Here is a 16,103-nt window from a genome sequence, read left to right as displayed (position 1 = left end):
TTTTTTTTTTTTAAATATGAGTACAGTCAGTATTATATGTAACAGAAACAGCATATTTATTCCAATTATAAAACTTGGCTCAAGCATAAGTAAAGAAATGAGTAGTTTCAGTTTTAGAGAATTTAAGCCAGTAGATTAGTTCCAACTAAACATATCACGACACCTCAAGGAACTTTGTAATGAATAGCACTTACTTTACCAAGGAGAGATTGATAGTAAAGAGGGAAATAAATGGGTCTTAAGAACTGACTGATTTAATAGGTCAGACAATAGAGCGTCCCTCAGAGGCCTGGAAAACAAAGACTGTATTTCAAGGAACAGAGAGTGGGGGGGTCTAGTAACATTAGCCTAGTGTGCCTCATTTTTGTTATTTCACATGAACTTTAATATTTTCTCACAAACTGATTGCTTCAAGAAATAAAAACAAAATATCAGCAAAGGAAACAATCTTGAAAAGTAATACAAATTACCTTAAGATCAAATGCATTTCTTAAAAATGGGAACCTTAGGGGGAAATGTCAATATCTATAATTTTATGAAACTGATCAAGGTGCTAAATTTGCATCTGCATGAGGTTTTAATCTCACTGTGGCCCATGCCAAAGAGGCACGTGACAGGGAAGAATGTAATGTTATACACACTATGTCTCCTAGAATAAAATTTTAGCCCATATTTGTCATCAGCGTAGAAGACTTAATTAAGCTTTGATATTTGTCCAGATTGTTCTATCCCAATTATGGATTCAGGACCTGCAAAACAAGCTGCCTTATTGCTATTAAAAACATGGAATAAAACAAGTGTAATTTAGAGACAGTTATTCTATTCAACAAAAAGATGGTAAATTCTATAGAGGATACAGAAAATAAATTCAGAGAAGGAGTGCTCCTAAATTTTCTTTTGTCTTAACAAGGGAAAATACATGCCCAGTTAGGGAGTGTCTTTGGTTATAAGTAAGGATGACAGATAAACATGAAAAAAGAACTCCATAGCTCTTTGCCCAAAACTCAGATGAGCCCAGATTTCTCGGAAGTCTCCAAAAATTGTCTGGCTGCTGTAAGCATTTGCAAAAGCACGTTAAAAGTGTATTTGAAATGAGTCTCTTGGTAGAATTAACATGGATGAGTTCACATCCTTCAGGAAGACCTCTTTGCCCATGCTCTTTCCCTTCAGTTGCCAGGTAAGAGGGGACTTGCATATGTCCCAATCAGTGAGCTTAAAGCACGCACATCTAACAGCTATTCACTTGACCATACCCACCACTGAGACTGTATGAGTGCTACTGGGATAATTTCACATGCTTGCCCTTGGATTTGATTTAAGTAACTAGCATAGCTCCTGACATGCAGCAAGCCCACAGTCACCATCTGTTGGATTAAACTAAATTAAGAGCTACATGAACATGTTGAATTTGAAATCTAGGCAGACTATTGTAGATATTTTAACAATAGCATTCAAGACAGGTTTCTATGACAGCCATTGTCTTTCTCCACAACAAGGAAGTATACGGCTTTACTTTAATTAAATAAAGGGCCATGATTACTACTTAGTCTATAAATACCTTACCTGAACAATAACTGGATAGCCACAGACTTCATTTTTTGCTTTGGTCATAGACACTGCCAGCACAAGGTCCGGGTTACTCACCAGGTGAAAGGTCCTTGGGAAAACAGGACTAGGCGTATCATCAAGTAGCATAACCAGATCAGAGCTCCCCCTGTGCCACTTCCCATTGTGTTGCCTCTTAGCTCCATACATGCTCTCTGATAATGGATATGAATCCTTTAAGCATTTCTCCCCTACAGAAGCACAGTGTGAAGCTTTCTCAGTAGAGAGTGCTGGAGGAACACTGCAGGAGGAAGGGGCTCTCTTGCTCTTCCTGGCTGCTGCATGGGGTCAGCAGTTGGGAGTGAGGATATCTAGTGCTGTTCTGCTCCAACCAGGTGCCAAAAATATGGAGTCCCTTGGAACCTTCACAGGTCTGGCCAGTAACCATTTGCTTGTGGCCTTCCTGACATGGACATCACATGCTCTAAACCTTCTGCCACACCAACATCCCATTCCCTTTTCATGCCTGTGTGCCCCCAAACCAGCTGTACCCCCACATATGTTGCTTCCTCCTTGCAGACCAGGTCTGGCCAGGCAAACCAACAGACTTCTGCCATCCAGTTAGCTGCACCCATACTTTTTCTAACGAGTTCTGAATTCCAGTTTTGAGAAAGGGCCCAATTTTAAATTTGTTCTCAACTCCCTCAGCTCCAGAGTACCATACAGAGGATTTTTTTAAATATCTGATAGTTACTCTTTATTATTGTTTAGTAATTCTTTATGTTACATATCCCATTTAAATAACTGTGTGGTTTCTGTCTCCAGATTGTACCCATACTGATTATACACCCTCCTCACCTGTCCTGCTATTTATTATGAGAGGCACTGTGACAGAATGATTAAGAACATGGATTCTGGAGCCACAGTGGCCCGAGTTTGAATACAGATTCTACCTCTCAGTAGCTGTATGGTTTTGCTTAACTACACTGTGCCTCAGTTTCCTCATCTGTAAAATAGGATAATGGCGCATGCCTCAAGGGACTCGTTGGGAATGAAATGAATTAATGCATAGAACATGCATAGAACATTGCCTAGCACACATCACTTAGAATGAACCACTATTATTAATGGTTGTGATTTTTTTATAGCTTTTCCATGAACTCTCTTTTTCTAAGGGAGTATTCCCTAAAATTCCAAGATATATGTGAATATTTTTAAGTTATCTTATATAGGAGCTTACATAAAGCCTCTTTGACCAAAAAAAGGAAGAAAATGATTGGGCTAATCATTCTCAAATTCTCTTCCTTGCATCACTTAAAAGCAAAAGTAAGCCAAACATTCAAGGATCTTATCTGTACAGAAAAAAACAATTCTTTGTGTCTGTCAACATAGGGACACTACACGTCCGCAGTGGCATTCCTGCTGTGGAAAATAGAACTTGTCCTATAAAATTTAATGATGTGAGAGTGGGGGTCTGGTATAAAAGTAATATATTTCTCCTTTTAAGACTGCAAAAATTCCAGATATCTAATTTAAACTTATGAACATAAAACAATAGAGTCCCATTGTAAAGAATTACAAAGTACTGGAAAATACAGGAAAAATTGTAACAGAATTTTAAACATTCCTCACATTACTATAAGATAACCACTATTAATCTTATAATGTATTTCTCCCTCCTATTGTTAATTAATGATGCATCATTTTAAGTCAAAAATGGGTATTGGATTTTATCAAATACCTCTGTAGAGTTCATCAATATTGGACAAGAACTGCACAAGAACTGGTATTCTATATTGTTCACCTGCGTAGCCTCACCGTCTGCACAGTCTGTGTCTTGCATTTTCATGAATGAATGATTGTACATTTCCTGCAATGACCTACTGAGGTGCCAAGTTAGTTACCTAGCTGTCTATGTTTCTGCTGCTTAGAACAGATATAGCAACTTCTCTCATGCTTCAATGCCATGCTCAGCCAGGATAGCGTTGGTTATTCTTCTCATTTCTGAACAGTGCAGTCAACTGGCACTTGCCCTTAGCAAGACTGCTTACATTTTGCAGGAAGCTTGAGTTTATACACATGTACCTAAAACCCACTCTGTGCCAAACAGTAGTGTGAGAACTTAGTCTGTGTCCCAGGAATATCCAGCACGACACCACAGCCCCTCCCACTAATCCAAGGAATGAGTGCTTACAAGTCACTTAATCTCTTGAGCCTCAGTTTACCTAGTTTTGAAATCAAGTGATTAAGACTAGAAAATTCTAAATATCTTTTTTAGCTCCAAATTCTATGACACAGGATTTCCCCCTGTATAATTCTAAGTCCTGTTGAGGGGATTTTCATCCCTGAGCAGTATTTCATATTTCCCTTTAGAACCCAAATGATTAACTCAGATTTTGCCAGAGTTGAAAATGGGAGAAAGATGCCAGGTTATCTCAAAAGTTCACCTGGATCATTCTTTTGTGTGGCTGGAAACCAAGTGAATGCATCTGTGGCAATTTCTTACTACCTTTCCGTGCCCCCTTGCTCATTTCTTGCACTTCTAGCCTAGACCATGTGCTGTCCCAGCAAGATCTTGTTCTCACAGCCGTAATTTCCCTGAAGAGATTTTGCTGATAATTGCTTAAGATATAAGATTTCCTAGTTATTTTATATGTTAAATAGAAGGCCAAAATGAAAACGTAATCCCAGACCCAAAGGACTGAATGAAAGGACTAATGGTAGAAAATTCTCAGCACAGTGATCGCCACTTGGTACCTCCCATTATGTTGGCAGTGCTGGTGGTGCTCCAATGTTTCACAGAGTTTTAGGCAAACTTCTTTCTGTTTTTACTTAAAAGGCCTTCCCCTCCTCACAGGCTTTCTCCACAGCACTCAAGATGAAAAGCAAAACCAATGACAGACACTTAGCAGGACTCAGAACTTACTCCCTTTTCCAATAAGCAAATATTTCGGAGTTAAAACTCATTATGCTTGACTTTCTCCTGTCTCAAGGTCTCTTCTCTCATTCCCCATTTGTGCCCACCCCAGTTGATCAGTCACACTCAAAGTCCAACTTGGGCTTGAGTAGGACCTCCACTATGATACAGTACGCTGTATGGCTAAATTCCAGAAATGTACAGCTGGGTAGCACTAGCTCGGTCAGGGCAGGGATTTTCATCTCTTTTCTTCTTAGCTAAAGCACCAGCACCTAAAAACACTGCCTTTAATAACCCTTTGCAGCAGAATGAATGAATTCTGGTCCCATAGAGCAAATCAATCACGGGGACAAAAGCCTGCTTCTAAAGCTCCCTGTTGTAAAGTTAGCTTAGCTAGAATGAATGGGGCAAATGAACACACTCACCAGGTCTATCTACAGGTTGGCTTTTCAGCCTTTTCTAAAGCAAGCCCAATAAGCGTCCCTTGCAGTGTTTGGCTCACCTCAGACAGTGAACACAGTAAGGCTAACTCCCGTCCTGCCCACGCTGGGCTGCTGCTGCCGCCTGCTGAAGCTTATGCAATCTGCCTCCAAGCAATTCCAAAACCTTTCACATCACATATCTTTTGAGAATCCAGTGAAAATCACAGCTCTTTCCCAGAAAAAAAATATGCATTGCACAGATTTCAAGAGATTGAAGAGGCCCCTGGAGCCCCACCATGTAAGACTAACAGTAGAATTTGAAGCAAACCAATCTAAAATCTAAGGAGTTGTTTTCTTTCTTGTTAAAGAAATGTTCATATATGCACAAAAACAGAGAGAATGATCTAAGAAACCACCACAACTTACCAGTTGTCAACATTCTGCCATTCTTGTTTCATCCATTCCCCCGTAACATTTTACATTTTTGCTTTTGCTAGAATATTTTAATGCAAATCTGAGCTATCTCTTAATTTTCTGTATAAATACTACAATATATATCCAAGTGGTCAGGACTTTTGTTTTTTTTAACATAGCCATTAAACTATTTTGACAGTCAACAAGATTAATAAGACCTCCTTCGTATCATCTGGTACCTAGACTTTTAAATTTCTTCTGTCTTAGAAATAACCTTTTGACAGTGGTTGGCTTGAATCTGGATCCAGACATGGGCCAGCCATTGGGTTGGATTGGATCGATATATTTGCTAAGGTAAGGATTCCTTTTCACTGTGTAAGCGGAAACCATCGTTATTTGATGGAAGTAACCAACTGCATGCATACATGAGATGTGGGGAGGGGCAGAAGACTGAGTTAATAAAAAATACTGCAAAAAGTTTTAAATGGGGACTCTTTAAAGCTCTTGCTTGATCCTTTCAAATCATAAAAATAAAATTAGATGACATCCCAGTTTTCTCTCAACTTCAACAGTCAGTGAAAACTATGAACCAAGTAGGTCACATTTCCTATTTCTTATCTGAATTGACAGTGCATATGCTGTCTAGAGACTACTGAGCATTTACATTTGATTTCACTCTCTTTTCCTTGAGAAGGATAAAAAATTATTGGCTACATTAAATAAAAAATCCAAAGTCCTCAGATATACGCCCTGCCTGCTCTGTGGGGACCATGCCAGATCTTTTAGGCTTCTGTTGATATATTTTGATATATTGACCCCACAATATAAAGGGTTTACCTGCTGCCTTCCTTGTGCATCCATCGTTGATGACTGTCACCCACTTTTTTCTCCACCAAAACTACCTCCGTGTCTGAACGCAGATCAGGACCTCTTACTCCCAAAACTAACTGAGGAGCAGCATGGCATATAATTTGCTCATCTCTGTATTCAAACTGCTGGTGGCAAAGCTTCTGCAATTTATTCTGCTTTGGAGAATAGCTGAGATAAAGAAAATCCCATTAGTGGCCGAAAAATGTCCTGTGCACTTGATGTGCTGAAGACCGCAAGTTCCGTTGGCGAGAGACCTGCTGTGAACTGAACTCACTTATAACGGTGAGGCATTATCATCGGGGCAGCAGCAATGTTATTTGCCTTGCACTGCCAAGCTGATGTAAAAAAGGTAGAATTCTGGGCTTATTCTGTAACAGAAATAAATGTTCATCCAAGAGAATATGAGAAACTCATCAGCATAACAAAAAGAAATTTAGTTGAAGAGATAATTTAATTAAAGGGGAAAAAGAGTAGGAGAAGGAGAGCGGTAAAAGGTGTTCAGATCATGATTGTTTCGAGCCTCTATCTCCAGATAGAATGCCATTGTTCAAGTTTTTCCATCTTCCCTGACAACTCATAGAAGATCATAAAAAAGAATGATATACTAATAAGTTAATTCAAAGGAATCTCTTGCTTAAGGATCTTAAGGCAATAAGAAGACTTATTAAACATATGAAATACCACAATGCATTGTCAACCAAATACATTTATAAACATCTATGAAGCCCCTACTCTATGCTAAAGGTCGAAGTGCCAAGACTGTTTAATTTATATAAAATGCTATCAAGTTACACAAACGTCTAACGATTATGGAATGATACAAAGTACTATAAATTCCTATTATTTCATTGGACATTGACCAGGAAAAAATAAAATGAAAAAGAAGAAACTACCTTTTCCTAATTTCTTAAAGACATCAAAGAATCTCATATGCTTATTCTTAAGTTCATTCACACATTCATTCAACAAACACACAGGCTTGGTGCTAAGTTATCAGGAGGCACAGGTGGATGAGCTTACTGCTGAATGGAAAAGACATACTAGTGAACAAGAAATTACATCACGTGGCACAAAATAAGCTAAAGGGAGAAGGGCCTTCCCACAAGTACTTGCAAATACTTAGTCACAGACACAAGAAAGACAAAAATGTGCATGTTGATGTACATGCGGCTAACAGTAAGGCAAACCCACAAGAATCATTTTGCCCCAAAGTGAGCAAATCTAAGGCCAGGTAGAAATCTCTCACAAGAATCCCTTGCAACTTTTTACCTGTATTTCTTCTGTGGTTCCACATTTTCAAAGAGTTCTTCTTCCATTTTCTTTGTAAGACTGTCATCCTCATCAAAGTCATGAGGAGTTTCCTGCCAGGCATATCTGGGAAGTGTGTGACAAGCTTTCATTCGAAGATGGGCTCTTGCATGTGAATCTCTACCAATGTTCAGAAGCAAACACAAGAATTCTGATTTTTACTCACAGAGTTTTCTCTGAGGGATAGTCTGATCATATCCTGAAGGATATTGGTAGATCTGTAAATCGCATTTCCATTGTCGTGCCTAACATCGCAAATCCGTATCTTACTAACACATAATTTAGACGTTTTAATATAAGCCTACAAATAAAATTCCTCCATTACATAATAAATAGCACTCATCTTTGCCATATTTATTTGGGAAAAAAGGGGCCATGTATTATATTTCAAAAATTGCGAGATTAAGGCTACTCGGTAGTTTAAGAAATTTATAATGAATGTGTAATGAGATTCCTTCTGCCTGCTCCATAAGTGGGTCATAATTCTGTCTGGAACAGAACAGCCTAGATTACTGCATTTCATAAAGTTTACTCATTAGACAGTGTTAAGAAATCTTAATTAACTTAACTTTTCCTCTCAAACCTAGAGAGGCTCCAAGAGCATGGGCATGTTCGTGCCAGTTTTTGATAAAGAATAATGTACTAAAACACTTAAATAGTCAGAGCTTGGATAACTGAGTCAGTCAGCCTTCTGGCTTTTTATTAAGACGAAGGTGTGAGCAGGAGCGTAGCCACCATCCGGATCCGTATATATCAAGTTCTGGGGCACTGTTCAAGGTACATTTGCTTCCATGGGATCACGACACAATATGAGGACTGCTGGGTCCAAGGCGGGTTAAATATATGCGCAAAGCAGCAAATATGCATGTATGTAAATAAAGCTAGGGGATGCGGGGAAGCTGTGAGTGCCAAGGCGCTTGTGGTTTTTGATACAGCTGCAAGTGATATCAAATTACCAAAATCTTTGGGATCAATTCCTGTGTTAGCAGAGCAGACCATACACTTTTCAAATGTAACAAAAGTATTACATGTGGCTCTGAAATTGGTGGGTAACAGCTGCCTCATTCAGAGCTGCAGCACACACAGCTTCTCAAGTCAAAAGTCTAACAGTTAAAAAAAACAACAGTGCCATCTTGTGTTAAAAATAAAAAACACAGCTTTCCCACTGACTGAGGAAAACAAAAAACAGAAATGTCATTCTTAGTTTTAACATATTTATCAAGGTGTAAACAAGATTCCTCCCCCAATCCAGATGTTTAATTTCCTAACTTGGAATTTATCTGTATGATCTTTGGCTTCCAGGCAAATGAAGAATAGTCAAAACAATAGACAATTTAGAACAGACCTTTCTAAATATACCTTCCTTTATTAATTCATTTGTCTACTCATTCATTTAATGACTTATATGACACATACACGACTAATCATTCCATAGTTAGTCAACTCATTCCTTTAATTGATATTTCTTGAACATCTACTATATGATAGGCACAGAATTATAAGTGTTGGGGATACAGTGATGAACAAAACAGGTAAATTCTCAAGATTCATAGAACTTACATTCCAGTGGGCAGAAGAGAGATAATACACAAGTAAATGAATAACTAAATAATACAAGTGCCATAAGTGGAATAAAACAAGATATCATGATAGAAATTAGCTGGTGGGGAGGGGGGTCTACTTTAGCAAGGTAGTCAGAACAGACTCCTCTGAGAGATGATGTTTGAGTTGAGACCTGGAAAATGAGAAGGAGCCAGCCAGGTGAGGATCTTGGGAGAGAAAGCATTTATGGGCAGAGAAAAGAATAAATGGAAAGGTTCTGAAGCAAGAATATGTTTGGTTCATTTGAGGAACAGAAGGACACTGGGTCATAGGTGTGCAGTGAGTGGAAAAGGTACTATGTGAAGAGGCTCTTAAAGTGGGCAGGGACTGCCTATAATTCAGTAAGGAAATGAGAAAGTTTTCCCTGAGTTCCATGCTAAAAAGGCCCTTTCTTCCACAAAGCAGCAAAGCTGAAGTGAGTACTCCCAGAGTTCTTTTCCATTTTGCTTATTTTTATTACCAGAAATCTTTACACAGAACCTAGCTATCAAACGGGTTCCTTTCTTGTGCAGGGTAGCTCAGTCGGTTAAGAGTCTGACTTCAGCTCAGGTCATGATCTCAAGGTTCGTGATTTGGGCCCCTTGTTGGGCTCTGTGCTGACAGTTCAGAGCCTGGAGCCCGTTTCAGATTCTGTGTCTCCCTTTCTCTCTGACCCTCTCCTGCTCGTTCTCTCTCTCTCTCTCTCTCTCTCTCTCTCAAAAATAAATATTGAAAAAAAATTTTTTTTAAAAAAGCGTTCCTTCTAGATCTGTTTAGCCTCTTGCTTTATGGATGCCCCTCCTTAAATCATCCCACCTCTCAAATATGTAAAACTTCCAAACAAACATATCTAAGGAAGTCTGGGGAAATCTTAAAGTGACTGTCTAATATAAGGTGATTTAGGATTGAGTCATCAGAAGTAGTTCAAAGAACTAGTGAAAGCCCGGAAAAGAGATAACCCAGTAGGCTGATGACAGAGAACATTGAATATTTTATTTTATTTTATTTATTTATTTTCAATATATGAAGTTTATTGTCAAATTGGTTTCCATACAACACCCAGTGCTGCGTCCCAAAGCATTTGGATTGTTGTATTTTCATTTTCGTTTGTTTCCATATATTTTTTAATTTCTTCTCTAATTGCCTGGTTGACCCATTCATTCTTTAGTAGGGTGTTCTTTAACCTCCATGCTTTTGGAGGTTTTCCAGACTTTTTCCTGTGGTTTATTTCAAGCTTCATAGCATTGTGGTCTGAAAGTATGCATGGTATGATTTTAATTCTTGTATATTTATGAAGGGCTGTTTTGTGACCCAGTATGTGATCTATCTTGGAGACTGTTCCATGTGCACTCGAGAAGAAAGTATATTCTGTTGCTTTGGGATGAAGAGTTCTAAATATATCTGTCAAGTCCACCTGATCCAATGTATCATTCAGGGCCCTTGTTTCTTTATTGACCGTGTGTCTACATGATCTATCCATTTCTGTAAGTGGAGTGTTAAAGTCCCCTGCAATTACCACATTCTTATCAATAAGGTTGCTTATGTTTGTAATTGTTTTATATATTTGGGGGCTCCTGTATTTGGGGCATAGGCATTTATAATTGTTAGCTCTTCCTGATGGATAGACCCTGTGATTATTATATAATGCCCTTCTTCATCTCTTGTTACAGCCTTTAATTTAAATTCTAGTTTGTCTGATATAAGTATGGCTACTCCAGCTTTCTTTTGACTTCCAGTGGCATGATAAATAGTTCTCCATCCCCTCATTATCAATCTGAAGGTGTCCTCAGGTCTAAAATGAGTCTCTTGTAGACAGCAAATAGATGGGTCTTGTTTTTTTATCCATTCTGATACCCTATGTCTTTTGGTTGACGCATTTAGTCCATTTGCATTCAGTGTTATTATAGAAAGATATGGGTTTAGAGTCACTGTGATGTCTGTAGGTTTCATGCTTGTAGTGATGTCTCTGGTACTTTGTCTCACAGGATCCCCCTTAGGATCTCTTGTAGGGCTGGTTTAGTGGTGACAAATTCCTTCAGTTTTTGTTTGTTTGGGAAGACCTTTATCTCTCCTTCTGTTCTAAATGACAGACTTCTGGATAAAGGATTCTTGGCTGCATATTTTTTCTGTTCATCACATTGAAGATCTCCTGCCCTTCCTTTCTGGGCTGCCAAGTTTCAGTAGAGAGATCGGTCACGAGTCTTATAGGTCTCCCTTTATATGTTAAAACACGTTTCTCTCTAGCTGCTTTCAGAATTTTCTCTTTATCCTTGTATTTTGCCAGTTTCACTATGATATGTCATGCAGAAGATCAATTCAAGTTAGGTCTGAAGGGAGTTCTCTGTGCCTCTTGGATTTCAATGCCTTTTTCCTTCCCCAGATCCGGGAAGTTCTCAGCTATTATTTCTTCAAGTACACCTTCAGCACCTTTCCCTCTCTCTTCCTCCTCCTCTTCCGTGGGCCTCTCATCTGTGCTTGGCTCCAGAGACTCCATTCTGCTAGTCTTCTGGTGGTTTTCTGGGTTATTTAGGCAGGTGTAGGTGGAATCTAAGTGATCAGCAGGATGCGCGGTGAACCCAGCATCCTCCTACACTGCCATCTTCCCAGGATCCCATATGAATTGTGTTCTTAAGGACTTTTAAGTAGAGAGGAATGGTATGGACAGAGAAAAAATGAAATCATAGGATGGAGATATCCTAAATTTCAACATTAGAATGGTCTGCCTTACAAACTAGTGATGTCCCTGTTACTATGAGTATTCAAGAAAATATGTGATCAAAAGAGCCTATCTGGAAGGTGCAAGAGATTCCTGCCTTATGTTCTGAGTGGACTCAATCACTTCTACCTCAAGGACTCCAGGACCTGATGAAATCTATAAGTTAGAACAATGTAGATCTTTGCTCTCAGAAATGTTCTTTCTTTTTTCTTACTTTCTGTGTACTTTTTTCCCATGTGCAGTCTAATAATTCAGAGGCTAGATGATACATTCTTAAGAAATTCTCTAGCCATTGAGGAATATACCATGTAGTTCAAATCATCTCTTTCTGAAAAAGGCCTTCTGATGCCTTTGTTAGTGTCAGGACATGAGACCAGATGAATCATTCAACAATGAGGGGTTTGTTTCCTAAAATGTCCTTATATTTGAGTTGATATCCTTATAATTGAGGGGTAGAAGCAGTCTTTTAAAATAGTTTGTAACAATGATATATAAATTAATATTCACTATTATCACAATGGTAATTGACTAGCCATATATGGCTTTAGAATTTAGAAACTCACTCAATCATTCCTTCATTTATTCGTAAATAATTGAAGGCAGCTATCCTGGTCTTCACACAGCATGTGTGACAAGAGTTTTTGCCCTCATGGATTTCCCAGGCTGGTGGTTGTTGGGGAGGGGCGTGTGGTGGTGGGGACTGATAGGCACATTGCTGTGTGCAGTCATTACCATGATTGTTTTCAATGATTCCACAGATGAATACCAGGCAGGTCAAGGCACTTCAGGTGGAGAGAAACAAGTGGCTCAGAGGCATACAATAGTGCATAAATGGAATGTGCCACGTTCAGCGACAGCTTGTAGTTGCTGAGTCGGGGCTTAGTTCATGTGTCAGGAAGAAACAAGTGTGGAGTGGAGGTGGGCCTGGGGGTGCAAATGAGGGTCAATGACAGGCCTGGACTCAGGTCAGAAGGGCTTGATTACAGACTAAGTATTTTTTCTATCTGCAGTACGTAGCCACTGAAGAACTGTATAAAAAGGATTAGGTTTTAGGAAGATTAACTGTCTGTGGGTGGAACTTTGAGGTGAACTGGAAGGAGGAGAAAATGGAGATAGAGACCAATCAGAAAACTACTTCAGTGACCCAGGATGACAACTGTATATTAACATGAATCCAGCTTGAATCTATATTAATTTAATTGTTCCTGGAATCAACATTTATGGAGACAAAACATGATGAATTCCTCAAATAATTGGCAATTCCAAAATTCTAGTCTTCTAAAAACTGTAATATAATAACAAAATAGCTGAAAGTATATCCTTGTGATGGCTGAACATGGAAGCTCCAGCTCTATCTTTTGGACAGAAAACTAATTAAATATTTACCAGCTCTTCACCTGACATACATTTCACAAACTCGGTGTGGGTTCCCCGCATGGGCTCTGTGCTGTTATTGAGCTAATGAGCTGAGTTCAAATAGGAAACAGGTAGCTTTTCTGGCCACACTGATTACTTACAGAATTTCACTGGAAGCATTTTCCATTGTTAAAGCATTTTTTTCCATTTGCTTTTCCTCTGGTCCCATAATTTGCTTTTCTTCTCCAAAAATTGCTACAGGTTTATGCACAGCAAGCTTGGCTCCAGACACAATGTCACTTTGCACTTCTAAAACAAGAGCTGAGCAGAAACATGCAAATTGCAAGGACATTAGTTATGATCGCAGAACACCAGGAATTTGAAAACACACGTTAAAATAAAAATGCAGACAATTTTCAACTATTTGGCCTAAGAGAACACATTCTAACTGTAATTAATAGTTGCTCTTTAATAAATTGGATTTCACTTAATTTTTGTAGATTCCTTCCTCTCAAGATATTGTCAGTCAAAAGTACTAAAAATAGAGGTTCATATCCAAAATATACAAAGAACTCATAAAATCCAATACCTGAAAAAATCTGATTAAAAAATGGGCAGAGGACCCGAATAGACATTCTTCCAGAGAAGACATACAGATGGCCAACCTACACATGAAAAGATGCTCAGCATCACTAAACATCAGGGAAATGCAAATCAAAACCTCACTGAGATATCAGCTCACATCTGTCAGAATGTCTATTATCAAAAAGACAAAAAAAATAACAAATGCTGGCAAAGATGTTGAGAAAAGGCAGCCCTCGTGCACTCTTGGTGGGGATGTACTTTTGGGGCACCCGCTACGGAAAACAGTATGGAGGTTCCTCTGTTAAAAACAGAACTACTGTATGGTCTAGCAATTCCACTTCTAGGTATTTATCCAAAGAAAATGAAAACACTAATTTGAAAAGACATATGTACCCCTATGTAGATCATAGCAGTATTTACAATAGCCAAGATATGGAAACAATCTAAATGTCCATGGGAAGATGAATGGATAAAAAGTGCATGTGAGTACACACACAATGGAATATTATGCAGCCATAGAAAATGAGATCTTGCCATTTGCATCAACATGGATGTACCTCCAGAGTATAATGCTACATAAAATAAGGCAGAGAGAGAAAGACATGTGTGGAATCTAAAAAATAAACAAAGCAAAACTGAAACAGACTCACAGATACAGAGAACAAACTGATAATTGTCAGAAGGGTAGAAGGGTGGATGAAATAGATAAAGGGGGTTAAGAGGTATAATCTTCCAGTTATAAAGAAGACATGGGGATGTAATGTACAGCATAGGGAATATCATCAGTAATATTGTAACAACTTTGTATGGTGACAAATGGTAACTAGATATATTGCAGTGACCATTTCATAATGTATACAAATATCAAATCACTATATTATATACTTGAAACAAATACAACACCATATATCAATTAACTTTCGATTTAAAAAGTGCCTAAGGAAAAAAAAAGTACTAAAAAATAGGTGTTTCCAAAAAAATGTTATTTAGTTATTTAGTTAGTTATTGTAAATTCTAGCCTTTCAAATGGGCATATTATTTACATATGTATCTCTAGATCATTCTCTAGGATCCTAAATTCCTCAGTGGAAGTCCCCAAAGCCTTGAAAGCTGCATGCAAAACTTACTGTACAGCATTCAATATATGTAACAGGGAAACGTTTTAAATTATATTAGTGATTTTTCTCTTTTGTCGTTCTATACATAGGACCTTTGTCCTAGTTCCTGGGGTAGCCTTAAGGGAAGGAGGAGGACCATAAGTTGATAAGAAATGTTACAAAAGGAAAGCAAAATACAAAGATAGTGTGACACTCAAGTACAGCATGTTGCCATAAGACAAAGGCCATGTCAATCAGGATGACACTGTCATGATTTAGGTTTTTTCTAAACACTGTTAGCTCCCACTGAGCATATCAAAGCTTTAACATCAAGGTTGACTTGGAGAAAACCTACCATTTCTGGGCCTGAGGGAATTTAAGACAGAAGACAGAGGAAAGCAGAAAAACAGCACTGGGTATCATGATTCCCCCTACAGGCTTCACTTCAGGTATCTACGCTACACCAAGGAAACACTGAGGACACTGTTCATTGTTGAGAACACTGTGATGAGTCACCTCTCAAGTTGCCTTCACCACTCCAATCTGCGGTACAGTTGTATCAACCTGGATCTTGTTTCTGAGGGGTGTGGCCATGACCCAAGATGTGCCGACAGTCATGCTGGGAAGGTTTCCAGAAGTAGTTGCCAAGGAGGGGTGAAGGGGTCTTGTAATAAAGATTTCAGAGATGACCACTCAGACACAGCCAGGCTTCAGAGGGCCAGAGAGAGCAGAAAGGCTGGGTCAGGCAGGAAGCACCTCCCATCCAAAGCATTGTCTGGGCCAAAGGAATGGAACATGGTCACCCAGCCATGAATATCAGCCAGCAAGACCCAGAAAGCAAGACACCCTGTCCCCCAAGTTCTTCCCTTCTATCTGAGAGAGGAACTGAGGGAGACTCTGGGGAACGGGAAATATGAAAGCTCTCCCTAAAGGGACAATCTAAATTAGTTGGATGGGCCAAAATTTAAACCTGATCGGACATTTTATGTTTTCCTTAATGGAAAACAAAGAAGACTAAATTTTACTTTTACTTTTCTTTTCTTTTTTTTTTATTTTGTTAACATTTATTAATTTTTGAGAGACCGACAGAGACAGAGTGTGAGTGGGAGAGGGGCAGAGAGGGAGACACAGAATCCGAAGCAGGCTCCAGGCTCTGAGCTGTCAGCACAGAGCCCAATGTGGGGCTCAAACTCACAAACCAGGAGATCATGACCTGAGCTGAAGTCGGATGCTCAACCAACTGAGTCACCCAGGCACCCCTGGAAGACTGAATTTGTTAAAGACGAAATAAA

The 16,103-nt window shown here is 38.9% G+C and overlaps 1 protein-coding gene across 3 annotated transcripts in view; it reads right to left on the bottom strand.

The window, feature by feature from the left end:
- The window catches only part of DCDC1 (doublecortin domain containing 1), a 497,179-nt gene that overhangs the window by 49,303 nt on the left and 431,773 nt on the right, over positions 1 to 16,103 (bottom strand). For 2 of the 3 annotated variants that reach the window (XM_040495539.1, XM_040495540.1), the window contains 4 exons: positions 13,291 to 13,450; positions 7,438 to 7,596; positions 6,136 to 6,336; positions 1,564 to 1,657 (listed from right to left, as the gene is read on the bottom strand). In XM_040495539.1, the coding sequence (XP_040351473.1) occupies positions 1,564 to 1,657; positions 6,136 to 6,336; positions 7,438 to 7,596; positions 13,291 to 13,450 (614 nt within the window). Of the gene's footprint in view, positions 1 to 1,563; positions 1,658 to 6,135; positions 6,337 to 7,437; positions 7,597 to 13,290; positions 13,451 to 15,327; positions 15,692 to 16,103 lie in introns of those variants that run through there. The other variant, XM_040495541.1, reaches the window with a different exon arrangement.

This window comes from Herpailurus yagouaroundi, unplaced genomic scaffold (genome assembly GCF_014898765.1).
Source record: "Herpailurus yagouaroundi ecotype Mexico unplaced genomic scaffold, PumYag 187, whole genome shotgun sequence".
Classification (NCBI taxonomy): domain Eukaryota; kingdom Metazoa; phylum Chordata; class Mammalia; order Carnivora; family Felidae; genus Herpailurus; species Herpailurus yagouaroundi.
Note: the sequence above shows the minus strand (reverse complement) of the source record. Positions and strands in the feature narration are given on the sequence as shown.